This window comes from Heliconius melpomene, chromosome 9, assembly GCF_056956725.1.
Source record: "Heliconius melpomene rosina isolate 202511_hmr_F chromosome 9, ASM5695672v1, whole genome shotgun sequence".
Taxonomy (NCBI): Eukaryota; Metazoa; Arthropoda; class Insecta; order Lepidoptera; family Nymphalidae; genus Heliconius; species Heliconius melpomene.
Genome location: NC_140397.1, coordinates 1,278,336 through 1,302,756, shown reverse-complemented (window position 1 = coordinate 1,302,756; position 24,421 = coordinate 1,278,336). Strand labels below are relative to the sequence as shown.

General features: G+C 32.5%; 1 protein-coding gene across 2 annotated transcripts in view; it reads right to left on the bottom strand.

Moving 5' to 3' along the window:
• mtg (mind the gap) overlaps positions 1 to 24,421 on the bottom strand; it is a 51,217-nt gene that overhangs the window by 2,462 nt on the left and 24,334 nt on the right. Inside the window, exons 2-6 of one of the 2 annotated variants that reach the window (XM_085190078.1) lie at positions 4,743 to 4,865; positions 2,301 to 2,440; positions 1,324 to 1,585; positions 819 to 1,158; positions 169 to 343 (exon numbers count right to left, since the gene is read on the bottom strand). In XM_085190078.1, the coding sequence (XP_085046204.1) occupies positions 169 to 343; positions 819 to 1,158; positions 1,324 to 1,585; positions 2,301 to 2,440; positions 4,743 to 4,865 (1,040 nt within the window). Of the gene's footprint in view, positions 1 to 168; positions 344 to 818; positions 1,586 to 2,300; positions 2,441 to 4,742; positions 4,866 to 24,421 lie in introns of both variants that reach the window. The other variant, XM_085190077.1, reaches the window with a different exon arrangement.

Below are 24,421 nucleotides of genomic sequence, written 5' to 3'. Positions count from 1 at the left end.
CAGAAAGCAGTGTTGCGGTGGGTACTGTGCGGGTAGATCAGCTTAACTATAAGAAGTCATCTTTATTATGTTTATATAAGTTTAAACTGTTTAAGTTTAAACTTATATAAAGTTTATTTAAAGTCGGGCGAAACCGCAGTTTGATTGGTAATACGTAATATAACATACCATACATCCTAAACTCTCATCTCCATACAGTCCTGGGAAGTATTTCTGATCCCCACAATGGAAGCTAGTATCAGGAAGGTCCACTTTAGATTGAAAGTGATCGTCGAAGTTCTTCTCGTAGCCCACGGGGTAGTATTCTCGAGGAGCGTTCATCACTTTACCTGTTGTTGGGTTTCTGGAAAATATAGTAGGTATATAAGGAAATATAAAGAAAACTTGCTTGTTATGTAGAAAAATATGAAACTACACTGTGTATATTTATATTACTAATATTTAACATTTTCAGACACTAGGTATCAAAAATTTGATTTTCTTGCATAATACATACAATCATTCAATTAAACTAAGCCAATTTTAATAATTCCAAAGGTATATAATATGAGTTTACATCAGTTTTTAATTGTTACATAAATAAATGTAAAATATCGTAAATACCACTGGTAGTTATTAACAGTAAAGGCAGTTGTAGTATTGATGTAGGTATCGATAAGTAAGAAAATAACTTATTTTCATTTCTTTTTCTGTGCAAAAACAACAAAACAAAGGGCGTTCGCTCAACAATACGTGGAGAATGGAGAGTCTCAACACTAGTTTCCATCTGCATGCCCCTGCTACATGCGGGATACAGCATAAAACAAAAAAATACTCACCTCTTTGGTTTCTGAGGTACAGGTGCCACAATAATCTCTGGCTCAGGTTCCAATTGCAACACTGTCTCTGTTGTTGTCGTTGTCGTCGTAGTTGTTGTCGTTGGCATTGGAATGTTAGCATATTTACTCAATAATTGTTGTTGTCTCAACATGATGGCCGCTTCCACCGCTTCCATAGAAATATTACCCGCTTTGGCTATCTCCGCTATTTTAGCATTAATATCTTCCTTATTAAATTGAAGAGTTATGTCATCGCTATAACCACTTATACTGTTGTAATCATCATTCTTCTTCGTGTTACCATAAACAGCCAAATCGTGGACTTGATGAGGAACGGTATCTAAAAATTTGTTAGTATTAGGATTAATGGGATTTTTAAATGTGGGGGCTGTTATTATAGAAATGGCTTGTGATGGCATGGGGACGAAAGGGTTGAGTGATGGTTTGTGATATGATGCGGTCATGTGTGATACCATGCGTGATATATTATCTGATGATTTCTCACTTGGATATCCTATAGGCTGGGAGGCTAAAGGTAGGACTTTTAGCGTTTCTTCTTTAGGAGGTAACGGCTTGAAGGGTGGCACTCCCATGGGCATGGGTTTCGCCATGGTGATAGCAGGTTTGAATTTAGTTTCAATAGTGGGACCGGGACCGGGTATGGTGGAAACTCTGTGCAGCGAAGAGAGTTTATCCATAGCAACTGGGTTTGGACGCCCTACGGTTGGCATTGGTCTCATCATGATACGGTTTTGCTTGGCTCGTTTCTGGAAATGAAAAAGATGTTGGGATAAGTTTGACTTCCATTATTAGAACATTATATTTTTTAACAATTTAACAAACAATTGTAGATTTATAGTTTTATTTATTTTTTAATCTATATTAATAACTAAATTAATTCATAACTTAGTTTATAGGTTAGACACTTTCAAATATTTTGTAGTGTTCTGTAACACATTATGAACTTAATTATAATTGTAAAAAAATTGAAAAATGTTTTAATTCAAATAACATTTCTCATAAAAATTTGAGGTAATTTTGTTTTGTTATATAAACGGTTAGTGTAAAACACCAACATGATTCATGCCAAAATTAACTAATTACATAATTAAGTAGCTTCATTTAGTATTTAGTTCACACGTTTTGTAAATAAAATTTGTAAACTGTACAAAGTATTATACCACAATACGATAAAACACTCATCTCTCCTCCTCTCACATCTTTTTTTCTCATATAGTGTCAAGACACTCTACTCTTCTCTTTTCGCCAGAGTTCTGAAAATTACGTGTTCAGCGATTGAATACAGAGATCAGTACCGCGTTTTGTCGTGACAGAGCGAGGAAATGAAAATATTTAATATTTCATATCTGCGAGTGGGAATCGAAGCCACAACCTGTCACATTTACAATCACATACTTGTGCTCCTCCGCCATGATTGGCCTCAAAAAACATAAAGGTATAATTACATTAAAGCTAACTTACTTCCTGTTTAGCACCCGTCCTATTAGGAGAATCGACGAGAATGTTGGGCGCGCCGTTCTTAAAACTAACGGATCGACGTCTACTGGGATCCTGATTAGTTAACGACTGCTCGAACCCAAGCTCGTCACCGAGACTAAAACCTGGAAATTTTAAAAATCGTATGTAATATATTTTTGTACTTAATTTATGTTTTACGCTCAGTGTTGATTGTTGATTGGAGGTGACCTTTGAAGCATTCAATTATGAAAAAATATATGTTAATTTAATAGTTAATACATATATTAACATATTATAATATCGCTGTTATGCAAGGAGCAGAACTCAAAGAACAAATTCAATTCTATATAAATAAATTGATAATTTTAAACAAATTTTCCTTTTAAGCGATATTCTTAAAGAAAAAATTAAAATTAAAATAAATTCTCTCTGAATATGACAAATAGAAACCTTGCATCAAAACTACGGAGTATATTCTAAATTTACAATAATATTCTTCTTCAATAATGTTCATCATTCTGCTTTCATTAAATCATAATATGCCAAGAGTCACTACACCGGCACAGATTACAGCACTATACGGAAATATGTATTAACAATAAAATGAATGGTGCTTTCACAAATGATGATGAATGATTCTTTGCCATCTCAACAAAGTGGCCAAGTGCGAGTCGGAATTGCTCCCCTACTCTTTCTCCTCTTCCCTACCCACTCAGTGTCACTGTAAAGGCAAATCGGAAAAAAAACTACTTGGAAACGAAATCATAAAAACCCAATAATATACTCTTACTTTATTCAATAATTATAATATATATGTTCTTACGTATATCATTATATACTTTTAAAGTATTGCATGGCAGAACTTTGAAAGTGTGATGATTCAAATCAAATGCTAGAAGCGATTGACCTTAGGTCGCCTGTCTTACTATGAAAATATATATGTATATAGATGCTTTGTGTGTGTGATTTTGAAACAAATTAAACAATTCTTTTTTGGGCTTTACTCTGTATATTGCATATAGCGGGGTAGACGGGAGGGGACTTAGTGTTAAGGCACTCCATTCTCCACTTTTCGCCTAGTTATCTGAGACATAGTGTGCTGAATTTAAAGGGAAAAACTAATAATAATTCATACCCCAAATGGGAATCGAACCTATAATTTTGCTATATGACGACCTCTAAAGTCTATAAGTATAATTTTAATATAAACCCAATTTTATTTCATACAAATAGTAATTTAGCTTCAATACAAGCGCCCTTAAATATATTTTTATTACAATATGCAAGTAAAAAATATATATCAAAATAATATTTATTATATAACAAGGTTCAAAGAGCTAGCGCAGAACCGTCGCGGTCACTAACATATAGGTACATATAAATATGTATTCAAATTTTAAATTAAAATATGTTGTTCGTCAAAATTGCTAATTGCTGAAAGCAGTTATTTTTGTACAATTGTTTAATTCAATAATTTTTTGACGGCTGATAAGAGGCCGCTAGTATAAAATAAAATCCCAAAATAATAATAATATCTAACTATGGAGAACATTAACAAAATGAAGTAATTAGAAATGATTACCAACTCTGTCTCAGCTCTTACATTGCTAACGATAATACATCATTACCCCTAATTTGTTTGAGTAATATCTATTAAATATTTAAGTCGTTTTTGAATAAGTCATAATTAAATTGTGATGCAAGTGGTCACGCACCTACATATAAAAACATAGTAAATTTATAGTGCCAGGTCATGGAAATTTTATTATTTTATATACATATTTTTATTTTTTACGCTGTATCCCTAACGGGTGTGCCTCTCTGGCCTCGTCCATAGTCATCAACCTAGCGGTAGGTAATCATTCATAACTTTCTTCTATTATCGTCGACACTGTCTAGTTCTCCGAAATTAACCTCCACCTTTCTTACCAATCACTTTTGTTAGATAGAAGATTCAGAAGCAAAATTAAAAAACAAGATTGCTATACTAATAATAAATATAATCGTTGAATAAAATAATCACTCCTTTTTAATAGTCGAACCCATAACTATCGCTTTTACTATTACAGTCACACGCTGTCTCACTGCGCCATAATGGCTTCTATCTATATATATAAAATCGAAAGGTCACTCACTCATCACGAAATCTTAGAAACTACATGTGCTAGGAATCTCAAATTTTGCATAGGAGTTACTTATAGGATGTAGGTGCTCGCTAAGACGGGAATTTGCAATATTCGACTTCTAAAGGGTTGTTTTTGGGGTCGAAAGTTTGTATGAAACTTCGTTACGACAATTGCTAATAGTCTCAAATTTGGCATAGACGTCACTAGGACGTAGTCATGGAGACATCCATTAATAATAACATAGCTCACGCGGGTGTAACCGCGAGCGGGCCGCTAGTATACCTATACTTAGCATAGTAATATATCTATATCTTCTTACCTAAGCTAGCATGAGCTTTGATCCCTCCAAGATTCCGCACCCGGAACAATCCAGCTTTTTTGAAGGCACAGTTTATTTTGAATCCGAAGTCTGACTCGAGAACACATAGCGGCTGTGCGACTTCTGTGAAAAACACAAAATATTTATTTATTCTGTAAATATGACTTTAAGTTATAACTTAATATAAAAAAATTATAATAAAAAATATATTTTTTAAGAGTTTTATTGAAAATTAAGCATTTTATATTACAACTAGTCACCACACTCAACTTCGTGAGCATAGAGTTTAAGATGTATAAATGATCAATGCTCTCCTAAGGACGAGGAAATTCAAGTTCTCTCCCAGGAATTTCAAGCTCTCCTTTCTTAAAGCTTTTCTATCTTAATTTACCTATGTGTATACCAAATTTCAAGTTAGTAAGTCCAGCAGTCTGTGCGTTTTTAATTCGGCGGCAGGTAACAGGTCAAATAATTCCCCAGAATACTCCCATGATAAATGCTGTAGAGAACGCAGACGAGACGTCTCTATGGCAAGTGTCAAGCCTTTCACATATCATTGGGACCCCAACGATTTGAACGGCGTTGTACCCAGTAATGAAAAAGTTTAATGTATAGATTCACAAAATCGTTAATTAAAAAAATGCAATTAACTAAAAACAAAACAATAGGATATTGTATTGAGATTGTGTTAAGATGAATGTCTAGCGACTAGTGAAACTTTGTAAAACTCTTTGTACAGATATGCTAATAGTAAAAGCTACAATAAAGGCAGTCACACACTTAGCACTTTCGCCGTATAAACGATATAAACGTAAGACTTACCCAAGGTATATATATACATATGTATATTCATATATGCAATATATAAGAGACACAAGAGATCTAATCTGGCTACTTAGCTACTTCTTTTTTATGTAAAAAAATATAAATGAATGTTCTATATTTCTAATATTATAGTATTCTGTTGCTAAATCTTAATTTACACTAGTTGTGAGCTATGAGGGAAAAGGAATTATTTCCTCACTCTGATAAAATCTCTCTTTTTTTGGCATAGACTTACGTTAATCGACAAGTAGTATCTCGAATTCGCGTGTAAAGAAGAGAAAAGAGTGTCAAAATATCTTTGCATACTCTACTACCTGCAAGATAATGTACGTATAATGAAACGTCCATAAATTGAAAAAAAAAAAAATTCTACAACTATAAATTACATTAATAATTTATTAGCAAGTATTTAGTAATGTAGTACCGTTGACCCTCGAGCCCTTTATCTAATTACTCCGAACATTAACTATTGTGTTCCGTTATACGCGCGTTACGAAAGTCCAGGATCTGAGTCGGCCTAGATTTCACCTCGTCCTGCGCATTGCCACGCGATCTGACGTATTTGGTTATTTTAATTGGAAGGTAAATAGTAAGGTCAGTTACCTTAATATTATTAACCTTCCTCAATTGTAGTGTAAAAAGCTATAAATATATGTGTCTATGAAAATGTTAATTAGAAATAAAAATGTATATTTTTTACGACTGGCCTCAACAAAATTATTACCTTTCATAATTTTTTTTCATTTTAAACACGAGAGTAGACTTAAATACTTATTAAAAACTTTTCTTACAAATAAATAAAATAATACGTCCATTTTACATATAAGAATAACAATAAACAAAAACATAAAAATAAATATATCTTTACATTTCTAATCTATGTAACAAACACTTATAAACAACAGAATATTCTAAGATATTCAATTTCACTCTCTATAATAAAACTTTTCATTTCATATCACATATAAGATTATGACTAAACTCTATCTATATATTATAATACAATTTTGTCATCACACTACCGACACTTTCCCCGGTCAACGTCCTGGACGGTCAAGCATCGAATTGTGAATCAACGACCGGTCGCTGCCGGATGCGTGGAGAAAGGTCCCACTTACTAGGTTAGGTAGGGTCAGCAAATTATGTAGAATAGGTGTTTTGTAATACCGTGCGTCATCTTCAAGTAAATGACACGACTAGGATAGAAAATTGAGGATGGTTTAGATTATATCTTTCTTTTAACATTTTTATTTTATCAATTTTGTCAGTCAATTACAAAGAGTTGATAGTACCCCACTCGAAGAAATATTTATTTAAAATTTACAAATCCATTTCCTCGCTCTGCTATCGAGGCAAAAGACGGCGTTGAGTTCCGCCTCTCAATATACAATGCCTCCAGAATTTAGCCGAAAGTTGAGAACATTATACAACGTGAAGCTGATTTTTTAATTTTCTTTTTCTATTACAAAATAGTATTAGTCTTTGTTATAGAAAAAGAAAAGTGTAATCACTAACTAAATGATAGAGCAGTGCACATAACAAATATATTAATAAAATAATACAAAAAATTACAATAGGTACAAGGTACAATACAATTGTGTTTGTACCTAAACAATAAATTATTTTATTGTTATTTACATTTTCATGCTGACCTTACTGCATAATAGATTGCAAATATTACGCACTTATATGTCACGTCCGAGAATGATCTAAAACCTGCTCTGTAAATGTTTTTTAATTAAATATATATTATAAAAATTATATATTATGGTATCATTGTGTGACCTTTTTTCTTCTTTTTGCTACTTAAAGAATTTGACCTTTACATGTTATTTTATGAGATGTGAAGTAGCAGATAAGATTATTTATTCTTATCGAAAATATTAAACATTTCATTCTCCCAAGTGGTCATTAAATCCACAACCGCCGCTTTTGCAGTCGCATTATTGTGACGCTGCACTATGACGACCTCTTTACTTTTTCTACTATAAAAAATATATATTAATATTTATATAAATAAAAATATATATTAATCCATACTTATATTATAAATTCGAAAGTAACTCTGTCTGTCTGTCTGCCTGTCTGTCTGTCTGTCTGTCTGTCTGTCCTTTACGCAATCAGGGCCAAACCGCTAATTTAATTGTAATAAAATACTCATATAGAGATACTTGAGGGTCCCGGGATGAACATAGGATACTTTTTTTTTCTCATATTTGTAATATTTTCGATATATATCAATATATTAAAATAATTAATTTGACAAGCAATTTATTCCGCCATGTTAATAACAATCGTCGCTACGCGTTGCTAAGCAACGGCTTGCAAAGTTTGTTGTTTTAAGAAAACGTCACCCAAAGTGAGTTTGCTTAATGCGTACATGGCGCGCGCCGATATAGATTTGTATACATTAACAAAAATTAGATGATTTCTATAATATCAAATTCATCCTTATGAAAATAAATATAATAGTCGCTTTTAGCATTTTATCTAGATGGAAATTATAGTTTACTGTATAACATTGTAATAAATAATAAAGATATCACTGATTCCAAATGACCTAGCCTACGCGTGGTATAGTATGAGTATGACCGACGGGAACGGGCAGATGATTTTGTAAATTTTTATATATTTTCTAATTATTAATTATGAATTACTATTATTTTTTATGTAATTATTTGCTGCTTATAATTAATTTGTCTCAGTTCGGTTATCTATACCGATGTTATACACTTAAAATATCGTAATTTTAATAATTTGGGATTTTATTTAATATTGTTCGCAAAAATTAATAATTATTTAATATAGAAAAATGTTTAGTACGCGCGCACGGCAATCTTTAGGTACTTTTTCTAATATTAAGAATTTCCTTTAGTTACTTTTACTTCTTTTGTTTGTTCATTTCGGTTACTCAGATATTTTTTCTAATAATAAATCTCCACTTATTATTATTTTTTAACTTTTTTAAATTTAGGCTTATATTTTCGCGGGCGTAGCCGCGTCCGGGCCCACTAATATTAATATAATTATATTACGTAGCATTATCTTCGGCGTTGTCGTCCGCCACTTTCCGCTGAAAGTGGCTAACGCCGTGTTAACACTAAGTTAGGCAAAAAAGAAACGAGAACTGGAAAAACACAATCACTAGTTTAAATATAAAATAATAATATGAAAAAATTATGGCTATTTTATTATGAATGTTTTGTTCTCTAAATCATAAGTTAGTGTGAAAGTTACATCAATCAAAATGACGGCCTGAGTCACTTAATAATAAAGGAGGTAACACTTTCTATATTTTGTTTAGATTCTAGAAATGAAGCCTAATCTTGTCGTTAATTTTAGCCAATATTTTAAGAAAACGTAAAAAATATTGACCGTAGCGGGACCCTAACCCGCGCGTACCTTCAAGCGCTCTAACTAATCAAGTTATCAGTTTTTAGAATATACAGGAATAACACTTAAAAACATGTTAATTGTTTCTTTCAAGCTTATCTTAACCTTATCCCGCATATATAAGGGTAAGCAGAGAGAACCTAGTGTTAAAACACTCCGTTTCCCACTTTCCACCAAATTTTTGAGACATTGCATGTTGAGTGGTGGAACTCAAAGCTGCGATTTTTGTTAAAACATTCGTCACCTTCTTGTTACCTTCGATTATATTATGAAACATATCAAATTGCCGGTATTATATAAGTATAATGTACATAACGAAATCTGGTTAATTAGGATATGTACAAGCAATATTAGCAGCTTCACGCTTTTTCCCGCACAGCAGAGAAAACATTTAGAACCTAGTGCCGTCATGGCGCAGCGGCACAGAGTGTGACTTTAACGCGATGTTTGTGCATTCGAATCCCACTGTGGAATTTCATTTTAATTTCAGTTGAGTTCTGAAGGTAATTAACAACTCGGATACATAACAAAAAAAAATAACCATTTTAACTACAATTTGAAAATATTAAAAGAATCGTATATGACTATTACAAAACAACACAGAGTAATATAATATGTAAATGTGTAAGCACAATCACATCCTTGTTTACGAAATACCATTCAAAAAATTACCTCCATTGACCATGCTCGTTGGGTAAGTTCCATTTCAGTCTTCCTTTGTGGGTAGACTTAAGTAATATAATGCAATAAGTACCGTAATAGGCTTCTAACAGCCTCTGTCGTTTGCTTTGTCTATGTTTCAACGGCAAGTTATTATGAATTATATATTTTTTTTAATTATTTAATTATCTGATTTAGAAACTGTATTAAAACAATGGATTCCCTTTAAGACACTGGATTCCCATTAAGACACTTGTGTTACACACTTTTCGCCGAATTCTGGAGACATTGCTAGTTGAGCGACGGAATTTAACGCCGCTCTTTGCCTTGGTACATGAGCTAAGAAATGAAAATATTATATTTTTCGTTTTCTCGAATCGGCTTGTGTAGAATTCTCTAATATTTCTTCGCTCTGGTACTAAGGCAAAGAGCGACTTTAAATTTTGTCACTAAATACGCAATACCTTTAGAATTCAGCGGAAAGTGGGAAGCGGAGTGTCTCAACACTAGGCTCCCTATGTCTACCCTGTTGCATGAAGCTGCAAAAAACCCCTATAGGTTATACCATATTACATAACCGTGAGTAAATTGGCGTAAAATCCGTTTCCACGTCCAATCGATTCTCAACATTGTATTGTTCTATAATAAGTAGTTAAAGTTAGAGGAAAAGTGTTTTTTTATCACAATTTAGACAGCAATCGTGTATAAGCGAGTGATTTACGTATCGCGTTTCTGTTTTCTATTAGCTATTGTTTATCGGTAACCAGCTTTCTTTAGCTTTAGTGAAAATCCGCTTATTGGTTTCCTTATGCATTATATGGTTCATACAGCAAGATGAGGTGTAAGTAGAAGTGTTATTATAATGAAGGAGATAGAGATAGATAGAGGATAAAAAGGAGAGCTTCCCACTTTTTTCAGGATAGCACGATAGAAGAATTACATTATTCTCACATTTGGCTTAATTTTTCGAGGCATTTAGTGGCGTAAGTCAAGACATTGCCTTCTTTATCAGAGCTGGAATATTGTGTTCTACCCTGCTAGATGAAGCGCGACGTAGAGTTCTGCCACCTCAATAAGCAACGTCAATAAATGGGAGCGTTTTATCACTAATTTCCTCTTGCTTTCACGCTATATAGCTAAATGTTAAATTGTTTTAAATTGTACTGATATATATATACTATTGCTTGAAAATAAAAATAGTGACACGAAAGGAACAAATATCCGATCAGCATAACATACATGATTTAATAAGCGGTCGTCACTTTCGTTTTCACGTGAGAAAGTGCCCGTCACGCGTGGTCAGCTAGTAGCGATGTTAAACATATTGACGTGAAAAATTGCTCTATGCTCATTTGTCACGCTGTTTTCTACACGCATCTCAAGTATTATGTTTACATACTAGAGACTCAAATGCGGCTTCGTTCGCTTAAACTTATTTTGTATTTCATAGCCGAAGAATAATACCAGCTACGACCAAGTTACTTATGTTAAAATATCCAATGGTAACGAATAGGTATTATATGTACCAAATATATTAAAAAAACTGTTTTTGCTGTCGACGGTACGATGGTAACAGGAAAATAGATTTATATTCTATCGGTATATATGTATTTATTAATATTTTCAACTTTTTTATAATACATTTTTATTGATATGCCATGGCATTTATAGAACTAAAACGATTAACATATTTCTAAAGAAGTCCGCTATTACCGTCTTAGGCAGCACGCATTTAAATTGGCTTACCATATTTGATTTAATATTCAAAAGGGCAGTGTTGAGAGCTTTAAGACAAATCGCTCTATTTTCTATTATTCAAAACCTAATCAAATCATGCCGCATGTAGCAGGGTAGGCAGAGGGTGCCCAGAGTTAAGACACTCCTTACCCCACTTTTTGCCGAATACTGATGGCTGGAGGAAATTAAATATTAATATTTTAATTTACTCACACTGGTAACGAGGTAAAGGTAACGTAACGTTTGAATTCCGTCACTCAACACGCAATGCCTCTACGGTATATCTTAACACTAGGTTCCCAGGTTCCCTCTACCCACCCAGCTATGTGTGGATATAGCGTGAAATTAAAAATTAAATAAAAATAATATATAATCAAACTTATTTACTTTCAGTATATTACCTATATAGATATACCTCACTAGGCCACTCTAAGTCCAACGAAGGATGTTAATCGTTTTGTGATGATGTTCTCTTACGCAATGTTTGTATGTATGTTACAATTTCTTTACCCTGAATGGAGACATTTATATGAAATAGTATAATTTTTCACGCACTATTTATCGTGATTGCTTGTGAATGGAGTTGTTTATTATTGATCTGTCATTAGGTCTGTGTTACTACAATAGTTTAATATAGAGTGGATATACTAATGAAACCTTGATTGTAGTTTGTGCTCCTTTAGTAATATAGTACTTTTAGTATTACATAGAATTGTCACTTGCCCCCTATTTTCAAAATATGAAATACTTTACGCTATAAGTTAATTTTAAATGTTTAAAACGACTCATGTTTATGTCTTAGGAAAAGGTCTTATGTATGATCCGAAATGAAAAATAAAGACTCTAAAAACTCTAATGAAATGAGATGGGTAAAAAATCTAATGTGAACTATATGACCCACCCACTTTCCACACAGACACAAGACGTTGCAATACCTTGAGTGGTAAAACCCAAATCCATGAGGAAAAAGAAAGCAATCCTTTCTCTCGAATGGAATTGGAATCTACTACAGATATAAATTAGTCATATTTGTACCTACGGCGCTATAATAGTCTAATGTTTAATTTTACATATACAAAAAGAGCTACTAAACTATCGAAACAATAACATTTTTTATAAGAACTATTCTCGTAAAATGTAACTCCGAAGAAGCCTCTACATCATTGATTACAGATAGTTAAAGTTAAAAGGTGGGTATTACCAAAGATCAACTCACGCTTTAGCTATAAACGTATATGAAATACGACAGCCATGCTGCTGACCTTATGCACTTTTGTCTAGTTTCTAATTTATGAAACTGTTTTCACGACAATGTGCTGTGCTTCTTTAGAAATTATCGTTTATACACTCCTTTATTCGACATAATTGGTTTTAATATAGAAAGCCTAGTAATGTATTACGATGTTATTTCCTTTTCCATACATTTTTTAGTCAGGGAAGGCAGAGGGAACTTAATGTCAAGAATCTTTCAAATTTGAGACATTGCACGTTGAATTGCAATCTATAGAACTTAACGTCACGCCTTGTCTTAACAGAGCGAAGAAATAAAATAACTAATTCCCTCTAAATGGAAATCGATCCCACGAGCATCGCCTTTACAATACAATATTTAAGTATATATTTGTAAAAAATAGTATAACATTGTTTTAGTAAATATCTGCTATCTAAATTCTAATACAAGAAATCTAATACAATAATTTTCTATACTAGTATTTGAAAACTTTCTTTGCCTACACTATAATTGTAGCCGCTTACGTCTGTACATCAATCAATAACAATAAAACCGTAACGACCTTTCTTTTATTTCTTTGTAACCATGACGTATGTAGAGCAATTGAGATATTAAAAATGGCTTGTTTAATATTCCTTTCGTGTATACTTTATTACTTGGATGCGAGTAGAAAGTAACATTTTTAATATCTCATATATAGTATTGCATTGAGGCGGTAGTCGTGATGTAGTAGAGTATTTGACTGTCATTATTTAAGTACTATAATTGTGGGTTCAGTTCTCCGCTTTAGTAGGTAAAAGAAAACAAAAAAGCCTTGTTATTTTTTTAGGAAAGTCTAAAAAAGTTATATTAAGTTATGTTGTCGTTTTGAAATACCATAATATATGTTATACTGTTTTTTGCTTCAGTATTTATTTCTGTGAAGAGTCGAATGTTCTATATAATTTTTCTGACTTACTATTCTCTAAGTGAACTTATAAAAACCGGATAAGTATCTCACGTTTATTTTGTATATTTAAATGAAACTCAACCCCACCCCTTGCTTCGTTATCAGAGCGAGAAAATGAAAATATTATATATTTCATTTTTTCAAGCAAGAATCGAACGTACAACGTACCGAGTCTATACTCACATTCTTTTTCTTGTTCTATATGTAACTAAAAATTTAGAATATTTAGTCTACATTTATAAATGTTTAAACTAGGTACGTAACCATATAATAGTGTTTAATAGCTCCAATCCACATTAAATAAATAGTGGTTTTGACCAAAATAGTTCTCGTGTAGATAGCCTTACCACTGGAGGCCACGAGCGATACCCACATGGAATTCTAATAATGTTTACGAAATAAATAGAGTTGTATATATTTTGTCATTTTTTATCGGCAGAGGCAGAGGAAACCTGGGAACGTAGTGTTAAGGAACTCCGTTCCCATCAAGCCAGTGGCAGATCTTAACACCGCGTCTTATCAGTTACCAGAGCGAGGATATTAAAATATTAAATATTTCATTTCCTCGAGTGGTAATTGAACCCACTACCTACCTGTCTCGTTTTTGTCAAATGATATTTCTAACTACATAAGTGTAATAGTAAATGCGTAATAACCTGTGAAAGTTACTGGCGTTGTCAAACAAAAGATTTTTTTACTTAACTAAAGAAACGTAATAAATCATAAATAATTTATTATGATATATTTTTATATATTATAGTGATCAAACGTAACGCGAAAACTATGAAATATAAACAATAACATTTTCCCATAGAAAAGACATCAACGAGCGTCTTTCCTATACACATTTACAATGGTGTCATTTTCTCTAATATAGAATATTTAATATTATAGAAATAATAATAATAATAATTTGATTCACAATTGCATTCTTGTCAATTTTGACGAAGTACATACTTAACAGCGTCACAGACGCCGCCTATACTGCTGAGATTTGGCAACAGACTTACATGAATATATATCTAAAATATATTTAATATAAGGAAAAAAAATATATAATTTTAATTTAAATTCACACTTCAATACATAATAAGCATGATAAGCACAGAGAACTTTGAGTCAAGACAATCCGATTTGTACTAGCTTCTCGAATTTGTTACGTATACGTCGTACGTATGTGTTGGTGACGGAACTCTACGCCGCACCTCGTCTAAATTTAAAAAAACCAATCAAATATAAATAAATCAATTATTATAATTTTGTAATTAACATACCATTTTATATCATTAACATAAAGTCTAATTCTAAGTGGTCTAGTTGTCTATCCGTCCATCACTTGTACGTACTACGTCACAGTTTGATGTAATTCCATATCCACAGTTTGCACGTTCTCAGCAAAGCTCGAACGTGTCGGCAATCGCAAGGCCGGCAGCACTTTCAAAATACACGATGACCGTATGAACTATTTTAAACGGATCTTTCATGTTATTTTAATAAAATTCTTTATTGAGAATGTTTATATAATTATACTAGCGACCCTATTGCGGCTTCGCCCGCTTTTAATACTGGATTATTCATATAATGTATGTTTGCAAAGCACTTAAAAGATAATGTGAATATTAATTAAACCCTAATGCAACCCGCATTTTCGTAGTTTCAATAAGGATTTTCCAATTGTTTTACACAGCAAGGATTTTTTAGTAGGTACCGTAATTTTATATCTGTGATACTAATCTTTTCAAGTACTTATTAAAATATATTTAAATTACTATTTTTAGATAGTTAAATGACATTAAATAATACATTCAACTCGAATTATCCAATACGTGCAAACGCATCTAAATCTTCGTTGCTATAAAGGCAGGCGGGTTTTTTTTTTGAGCTTGTGGTTAATGCTGAAGAGCGTATTCTGTCCCTGATGAAAAGCAAGAACTACGTGGCTGCCTGTGACGAAAATTAAATAGAATGCATCGGCCGGGAATTGAACCCGGGCTGCCCGCGTGGCAGGCGAGCATTCTACCACTGAACCACTGACACGTGTAAGGCAGGTGGGCGCGGCGGACTCGCTTGTATAAGCATAACGTCGCGAGGCGCGTTTCGCAGCAAGGATTTTTTGATATTGTAACAACTTCTAAAGTAATTATTAAAATGAAAAACAGAAAAGACAGTTTTGATCTACATTAAATGGCCAACGTAACTAATATACTTATTTATATGCTGAGACTAAGGGATATGTGAAACTTGATTCGATACAGCTGATGTGTGAACGGCGTGATGTGTCAATAATTAAATGCGTTTTTCTCTAAAACTATTCGCAATTTCGAAATAGTGTAAAAAGCAAATTTTGTCTTCGTTTAACGTAGAAATTTAATAAAGTATTTTAAAGGATAAGGATTAATACCATTATGGAAAAATATCCCTCACAATAAAAAATATATTGAAATTACTATTTTTAGACAGAAATATGATCACTACACGTTATTCTTAAAAGATACGAATATGCTCTCGCGGACTTTTTTGTAGATCTTATTAAGAGGAACAATACTCCAGTACATTTTTTTCATGTAGTATTTACCATTAAAGCAGCGCATGCGCCAAAGTGTCTCAGCGGGTAGGACTTTATACACATTTATCGTATTTATGTTAATTTACATAAGAATGTACAAATAAAAAACTATATATAAACCTTCCCTGAGAAATACTCGACCTAATAGTGAAAACCGCATCCAAATCCGTTGGGTGGTTTAGAAGAAGAAGAGTTAGAAAGTTCAGACAGACACAAAAAGCGACTTTGTTTTATAAGATATAGGATATGGGTATTTCTTAGTGTTATTTTTTTTGCTTCAGCTTGAGTAGGTAAGTACATATCTATAAGCAAATAAAAGATACCCTCATGGCGCAGGGAAACCGATTATAATTGTAAGCATACGGTTGTGAGCTTGATTCCCACCCTGATGAAACTAATAATTTTCATTTCCATGCTCTTCTATTAAGACAGTGTGGGCGGTGCGGGCGTGCAACACGCAATGTCTTAAAAAGTGATGAATAGACACAACACTAGGTTCCCTCTGCTTAGCCAGGATACAGAGTGAAGCTAAAATAATCATATTAAATATGATTGTACATATATATTACAGTTTAACAGAATTCAACGCAGTGTGATTTGAATTTAAAGAAACCATTATTGAAACAAATTCCCTTTCAGTTTCCACAATTAAAATTAAAAATAATTTCTTTGGTAATAGTAATTAAAAATAATTTCTTTGGTTGTATTCATACATTAAGCAATATTATTTTTTGGGTGAACAATTTTACCAACCGACTAATATATTTAAGTAAAATAGCAAAAGGGAGATTTTTTTACGAAGTCATGTAAGTCGTTATATTTAGATTTACTTCGTCCACAAGTTGTCAAACTACTTTCATTTAACAGGAACTATCGGTTAAGCTATGTCGTAATTATTATATTGACTGGATTCATAAATATTTCCTTCCTCTAACATCGTGTTTACAACTTTCTTGCTAAGTGTGGAAGTAATTAACTTGCATTCTTCAGGTTCCTTAATAAAAAATGTATTAACTTCACGATGTATCCCACATATCTCGTAGAATAGGAACACAGAGGGAACCTGGCACCTACTGTTAAATAACTTCGTTCCTATTAAGACTTCAATTTCCCATTATCTCCCGATTTCTGGAGACATCGTGTGATGAGTGGTGGAATTCAACGCCGCATTTAACATTTATAGCTATAGGATTACATAGTAGAATATACAATACACAATTTACAAATGTCTAACAACAGCAGACTAGGTTAAGCAACATCTCCACTGCTAAATAATAGGCTGGGTGTGGATGTGGAACCTCTTTGCTCCCAAGGGCACATGAAGAGGTCGACCATGGTTAAAAGCCTATAAATCTAGTATACTAAGAATCGTTACGGGTGTAAAACATGTATATGTACTGACGACTGGTTTTACAAGAACATTACAGATAGACCCAATAGGAGAACACGGTATTTGTAGAATAGATACATTTTATGTCAGAAGATAACTTTTCTAGTGATGAGACACTCCGTTTCCCACTTTCTGCCAAATTAAAAGCAGGATAATCTTAACAGAAGGTTTAGTATTTATTTAACTTTTTTTTACAATTTTACAGATTACATTTTGAATTCATATTTTACGTTTATTTACGTACAAGATTAGCTGTAGCTATTCAGTAGTAGTATTAGCTTGACTAAAAAAAAAAACAAAAAAAAAAACGTAATTCATACATTTTAATTATTTTCACTGTACATATTTATTTAAATAACACTTTTATTAATAAGGAAAACACCAAAACTATATACATATTTGACAGTATTATTTAGTTAAAAAAAATCACACGATTATTACACGCACGCGATACTTAAGCTATAAAATTCCAAGCGACGTTGTTTATGTAATAAATATTAGATTTGTATGACTTTATCCTTGTAGATGTTTTTTTTTATTATTTTAATTGACAGTCGGCATCGTTATCAATGCCGCGACAACTGCGTGTGTACATATACATGTGTGCACTTATGTATATGTGTGTGTATGTGTTAATTTAAGATACATGTTTATATATTAGATGTGAGTATTCTTTTAAGTTAAGCCGTCAGAGTGCATAGCGTCGGTTGTGAGTTCGATTCCAGTTCGGAGTAATGAATTATTTGTCGAAGACAAAGCACGGCTTTAAATTCCAATACACAATAGGTAATATCTGAAAAATTGGGGAACTGAGTTTTTAAACACTAGGTTTCCTCTCACTACCGGATTTTCAGTGTTAAGTTAAAAAAAAGAGTGATTTTAGTGTGTAAAACATAAAAAACAATAGAAATTAATATGACACGACATATTCATAGCTTTGATGAAACAATATTTCATTGTAAAAAAACCAGATCAAGAGCAAACCACAATTTATTATTATACTTACTTACATAATATCTTTTATAACTCGTTAATATTTCATAAAGTAAGCAACAAAGATAATAAAATTTCATACAAATAAAAACAATCGATTCACAAGCTTTCACTGGATTTTCCCATATAAGTCTATTACTACATAGATCACATGCATTATATTATAACATTATTATATTGTAATTATTTCGTAATAAAAGATAATAAGAATGTTATAGAAATATATTAATTATTAATATTAAATAACTTTAATGAGTCTCTAACTAAAACATCGCTGCAACATAACCCTGCTATTGTTTAACTAGGGAACTGTTTTTATAAAAGTTGACATCTCATTAAAATTATCTATACGATTATAAAAGAAAATAATAAAACTGGCGGTCGGACCTGAGGCCAATCTTGGCGGAGGTTTCATAACACCCGAGAAAATTCGTGACAAAGCGCGGCGTTCAGTTCAGCGCGCCATTTAACACGCAATGCCTCCAGAATTCGGTGAAAAGTGGGGAACGGAAGTGCAGTGATGCCAATAATCTGACTATGCTAGTTTGTGCGTAACAGAGCAAGAAGCTATCCTTCCCGCATACATAGACTATAAAAAACAAAAATAAGTCAATTTGAAATCATAGCTTGAGATTAGTACGTTCAACCAAACAAATTCTTCATGTATGAGTAAAAATATCTTAAACTTTGTATTTAAAAACTATTTTATTAAAATAAAATACAATTATTATTAAAACTAGTTCTTAACTATAAGAGTGCTGGTAGTGGAATTGCCTTATCCCTAAGGTTGGTCGGCTTTAATACAAATTCGGGTGTCCCCACCCCTTTGGCTCGTTTCCCACGATGCTTTGTTTCTCATGGAGTTATTATATGAAATTCCCTGGAAGTCGGAAATCAGCGAGCCTATTGTCATCGACATCCAAATGTTCATGTGCCCCAACATGTGCAGCAGGGTTCTCGTAATGCTTTTATAGAACTTTCTCTCGGAGTCATAAATCTACCATAGGCCCACATGCCGTCGAGCTCTTGTTTTATATTTATTATCTTTTATTTAAACCATTTGTTACAACAATGCTAGACTAGGTTGACTTATGTATGCATATATATAATACGTACAAATAATATAGAACAAGAAACTAATATATAAAATAACGGGTCTAATAATAAGTTACTATTTTCTTTTGTATATTTCCTTTCACAAAACCCATTTGTCTGGAGAGTAATTTCGAAGTCACATCGCACACTCTATTGGCCTCGTTGGTCCATTTCTTGAAAGTATCTTTTTGTTATATAGATTGAGAACCACTGACACACTGCTCCACTGCCTTTGATATATATCGATTTTCTTTTAATGTCGTCGTAGATATTAATAAAATAGTGTAATTTAGACTAATGTGTACTTAGATATGTTGGATATGTTTCTCTTTAAACTATTTTATGATGATTATTTGTGCAACTTTAAACGTGACTTTTGTGGGTTCGATTCCTATTCGAGAAAATTAAATCTATATATATAAAATCGAAAGGACACTCACTCATCACGAAATCTCAGAAACTACATGTGCTAGGAATCTGAAATTTTCCATAAGAGTTACTTATAGGACATAGGTGCTCGCTAAGACGGGAATTTGTAATGTCCGACTCCTAAGGGGTTGTTTTTGGGGTTGAAAGTTTGTATGAAACTTCGTTAGTACAAATTCTAGGAGTCTCAAATTTTGCATGGACGTCACTTATTGGACGTAGGCACTCATGGAGACAGAAATTAATAATAACGTAGTTCACGCAGGCGAAGCCGCGGACGGGCCGCTAATATTAACTATTTTCATTTTCTTTGCTCTAGAAGTCGACGGAAAGTGGAGAACGGTATCTTAATGAGAATGGAGCGTCTTAGCCACCAGATTTCCAGGTCTCCTTTGCCTAGTCTGCTTCCTACAGAATACAGAATACAAGATGGTGCAAAATATTTTTTTCAAAAAAGAAGAAAGAACGTGACATCCAAAGCATATTATTAAATTAAAACACAAAAATAATTTTAAGGAAACCCATAATTATCGATATTTCATAATAATTGATTTAGTAATTTCCATATTAAACGCTACTATTTAATTTGACCGACGTTAACTAACGTATAACGAAATACTTTGGAGATATATAGATTAGCGCCTATGTAACCTATAGATTAGCGCCTATGTAACCTTATTAGGTACAGGCGACGAAAATAAACGCAACGCTCTCCTTATAAGTATTTACTCATCTCTTAAATGGTTCAAGTTAGTAAGATTTTTTTCAAAACTGAGTATGCAGAGAGAATTTAGTGTTAAGATACAGCATTTGTAATGAACATAAAAAGTAATAAAATGAACTTGAAATAAAAAATAACTGAGTATTACTTAATATTACAGAATGTATTTAATGATAATGTGACGTCATTATGGCAAAGTAGACGCGATGTCTATGGCTATATACAATCTTAGATTCCATCTGCCTGCCAGGTGATAGGGAGATTTCTTAGGAAAAACCATATAATTTTTTCAGCTTGCCACTTTACCTCGCAAAGTAGGCAAAAAAATTTAAAAGAACTCTTTTTGACACAAGGCTCAGTTTTAAGGCAGATTTCAAGGCTGCATTTTTTATTTCCCGAGCAGGAATCAAACCCACAGTCATCGAATTTACAATCACTCATGAAAAATAAAATTAATTACTCCACATTATAAGGATGTTCATAATGATAATAATAACGCTTGCAACATTTTCTTCATTATAACGCGTGGACGATGATACCTTGTTGTACGGTGAAAGTGATTTCGCCAAGAGTGCTTTATGTTTGAAGGTGGTATCTCTTTATATTTGATAGACAGATTATAATAAATTTAAAATTTTATATTAGTTAAGAAAGTTATAGTATGGATTTTTTTTTGAAAGTGTTAAGTATAAGCGTACGATTCCTTACAATAAACAATTTTTTTAGTTTTTTAGGGTGGCAATAGATAATACTCCGTTTTCTCCATCACTCTCCATTTTCCAAAATTCAACACTTACCAAAACGAGGAAGTGATAATAATTTAAATATTGCATTCCCCCACTAAACTTCAAATCCACGTCTTCCGCGTTGAATGTTAAAACGATATCCCTGCTCTTTAACAAGACAGACAGCGGCGTTAATTTCCGCCAGATGACATGACAGTTTTAACACTAGGATCCAATCCCTATCCTGCTATAGCTAGCTATATATTACAAGTTATTTCCACCGTATCCATATATCGCGCATCACACCAATACTGGTCGGTCAAGGCTATATCGGGAGTCGAGACGGCTAAAACAAGTAAAGATATAATATAGTCAACGAAATTTCACTCACGGCATTCTGCTTCACCTTTCCAATTTCATTAAAAGTGTAGGTATATTGCTTTCTTTGACACGTTTTTTTTTATTTTTATTATGTAAAGCTATTTTTAAATGTTAAGGAAAATTTTTCGATTAAAAATAAGTCGATTTCTTTTTAATGTTGTTTACTATATTTGGTTGTTACTGTTTTTTTATTTTTAATCTGCGAAGGCAAAATAAAATTATACAATTTATTTTTATCATCCACATGTAAGGTATAACGGAGACAATTTCTCTGCTATCTATATATATCTATAAATAAAATTAATTAGTATATCTGTCTGTAATGTGAAAAAAACACGGTTGATGTTTTTAAAAGTAGTATATTATATAGTTATTTATATGATACTAAAACACAATTAAACAATTTTAAATTTCTGTCTGTCTGTCCGGGCTAATCTCCGTAGCAGCTGAACTGTTTTTATGGAATTTTCAATCATTGATAGAAGTAGTGGTAGACCAACGTAGAAGTTGGCTGTTTTTTATCCCGGAATAATAAAAATATTTAATATTTTTATTTCTACTATAATATGTATAAAATTAAGAACAGACTTTTTTTGGCTATTAATATAAATCGAGCAAAGCTATACATAAATATTGTTTTATCCAATAAGCAACATAACATCACTTTTACCGGACAATAATCGAACTCACGACCGATGTCTTAACAGTTTGATCTCCAGTCAAAAGATCAATAAGCCATAAGCCAACTTTCACAACTTTATTGCATTGTATAGTAGTAATTTATATTAAAGATTTATTTCAATAGCTATTTGTATGGTGTGTTTAGTAATTTTTATGCATATCATAATTTTAATGATGGGTATAAAAATTGCTAAATATTAATAAAAATAACTACTACTATACTACTACTCAACTACTACAATTACTACACAGCAGAGACCGTCATGGCGCAGGGTTTCAAGGGTGTGATGTAACGACAGTCGTGGGATCTAAACCCAATCGAGGTAATGCATTATTATATCTTAATATTTTCATTTCTTCGCTCTTGCACCAAGGCAAAAGCCCGGCGTAGAGTTCCACCACTCAACACGCAAGCCTCGAAAAATTCGGTAAAAGTGGGGAACAGAGTGTCTTATACAGCGTGAAGCTGATTTAATATTTTTTTATTACTCAACTAACGTTAGCAACCTTTACCTATTTATCTAATGTACTGCAATAGTAGAATATTTCGAAATATATGTTATTTTAATATGAAAAATCATGTTTCACTTTAATCATTAAAATCTATGAAGATAATATGCTAATGAACATTATGCAGTATCGCATTTACATTTTGCCCTGTTAGAATAGGCAATGAGGCCAGTCGTGGCTCAGATGCAGAAGCGTGGGGCTGTAAACACGACAGGTTCTGGGTTTGATTCCTAGTCGATGCAATGAAATATTTAATATCTTTTGCCCTGGTGTTGAGGCAATGGCAATTTGAGGCAAATGCAAGTTGTGCCACTCGGGGAGTGGAGTGTGTTAACACCAGGACCCCTCTGCCTACCCTACTATATGGGGGATATAGTTTGAATTTGGGAAAAAAAGAATTGCAACTAGATACAAGTGCGTTAAATCTCATAAAATAGCACAACAAGTAAAATTGTCTACGTCTTCGTAAAGTCAAGAGATAAGCGTAAATCTAAAAGAAACTATTTATTTCTTCAGTTTCATACTTTTTCCTCATAGTATGGCAAACAGAAAATCTAATATTAAGAGAATTTTCCTCTGCCTATACCCTACTAAGTGCGGGATACAGCGTGAAGCAAAAAAAAGGAGCAGAACTTAACTTGTTTAGCAATAGGAAGAAATTAAAATAATTTTAATATAATCTATCATATTCATAATTTCAGTAGCAACTTCCTTGGAATATTTCATCCATGATTTTAACACCATCAATATCTATTAACTTTCCTTGTCAGTCAGTGCCTATTTGTATAATAAATTATATTTATCAATAAGATACATGAGGACCATCTTGGTATAGTATCTAACTGTAAAAGCGGTGGTTATTGGTTCAATTCCACTTGTACTTGTATCCCACTAAACCGATTGTTTTATTGTTAGATTCATTTCGGTTGGGATCTCATATAGGAAAGTAAGAAGTAACCTAGTTTTAAAACACTCCGTTCTCCATGAAAGCCCCATTTTCGAGATATTGCATGTAGAGTGGTAGAACTCAACGTTGTAAGAACTGAGAAGTTAAATTATTCTCATTTCTTCTCTGTGGTAAGTTCAATCAATGAAATTGAAGTTTTAATACCACATATATAATTACGAATACCTTATTATATAAAATCAATTTGTTATTAAATACAAATTAACATATAAAATGTTTGTATGACACGCACATATATACTGGATAATTATATTTTTGTATGCACCCTTCCCACGCCCCTTAAGTCATGGTACTTACATCTTGTAATATACGGTATTAGTGTTATCAATGCTTGTTTGTAAAATTATTCAGTTAATATCAGTTCAGGCTTGCGTAACTATATTGATACTAATGAAAATTGAAATTATCGTTAAAATTATTGTTTTCAGG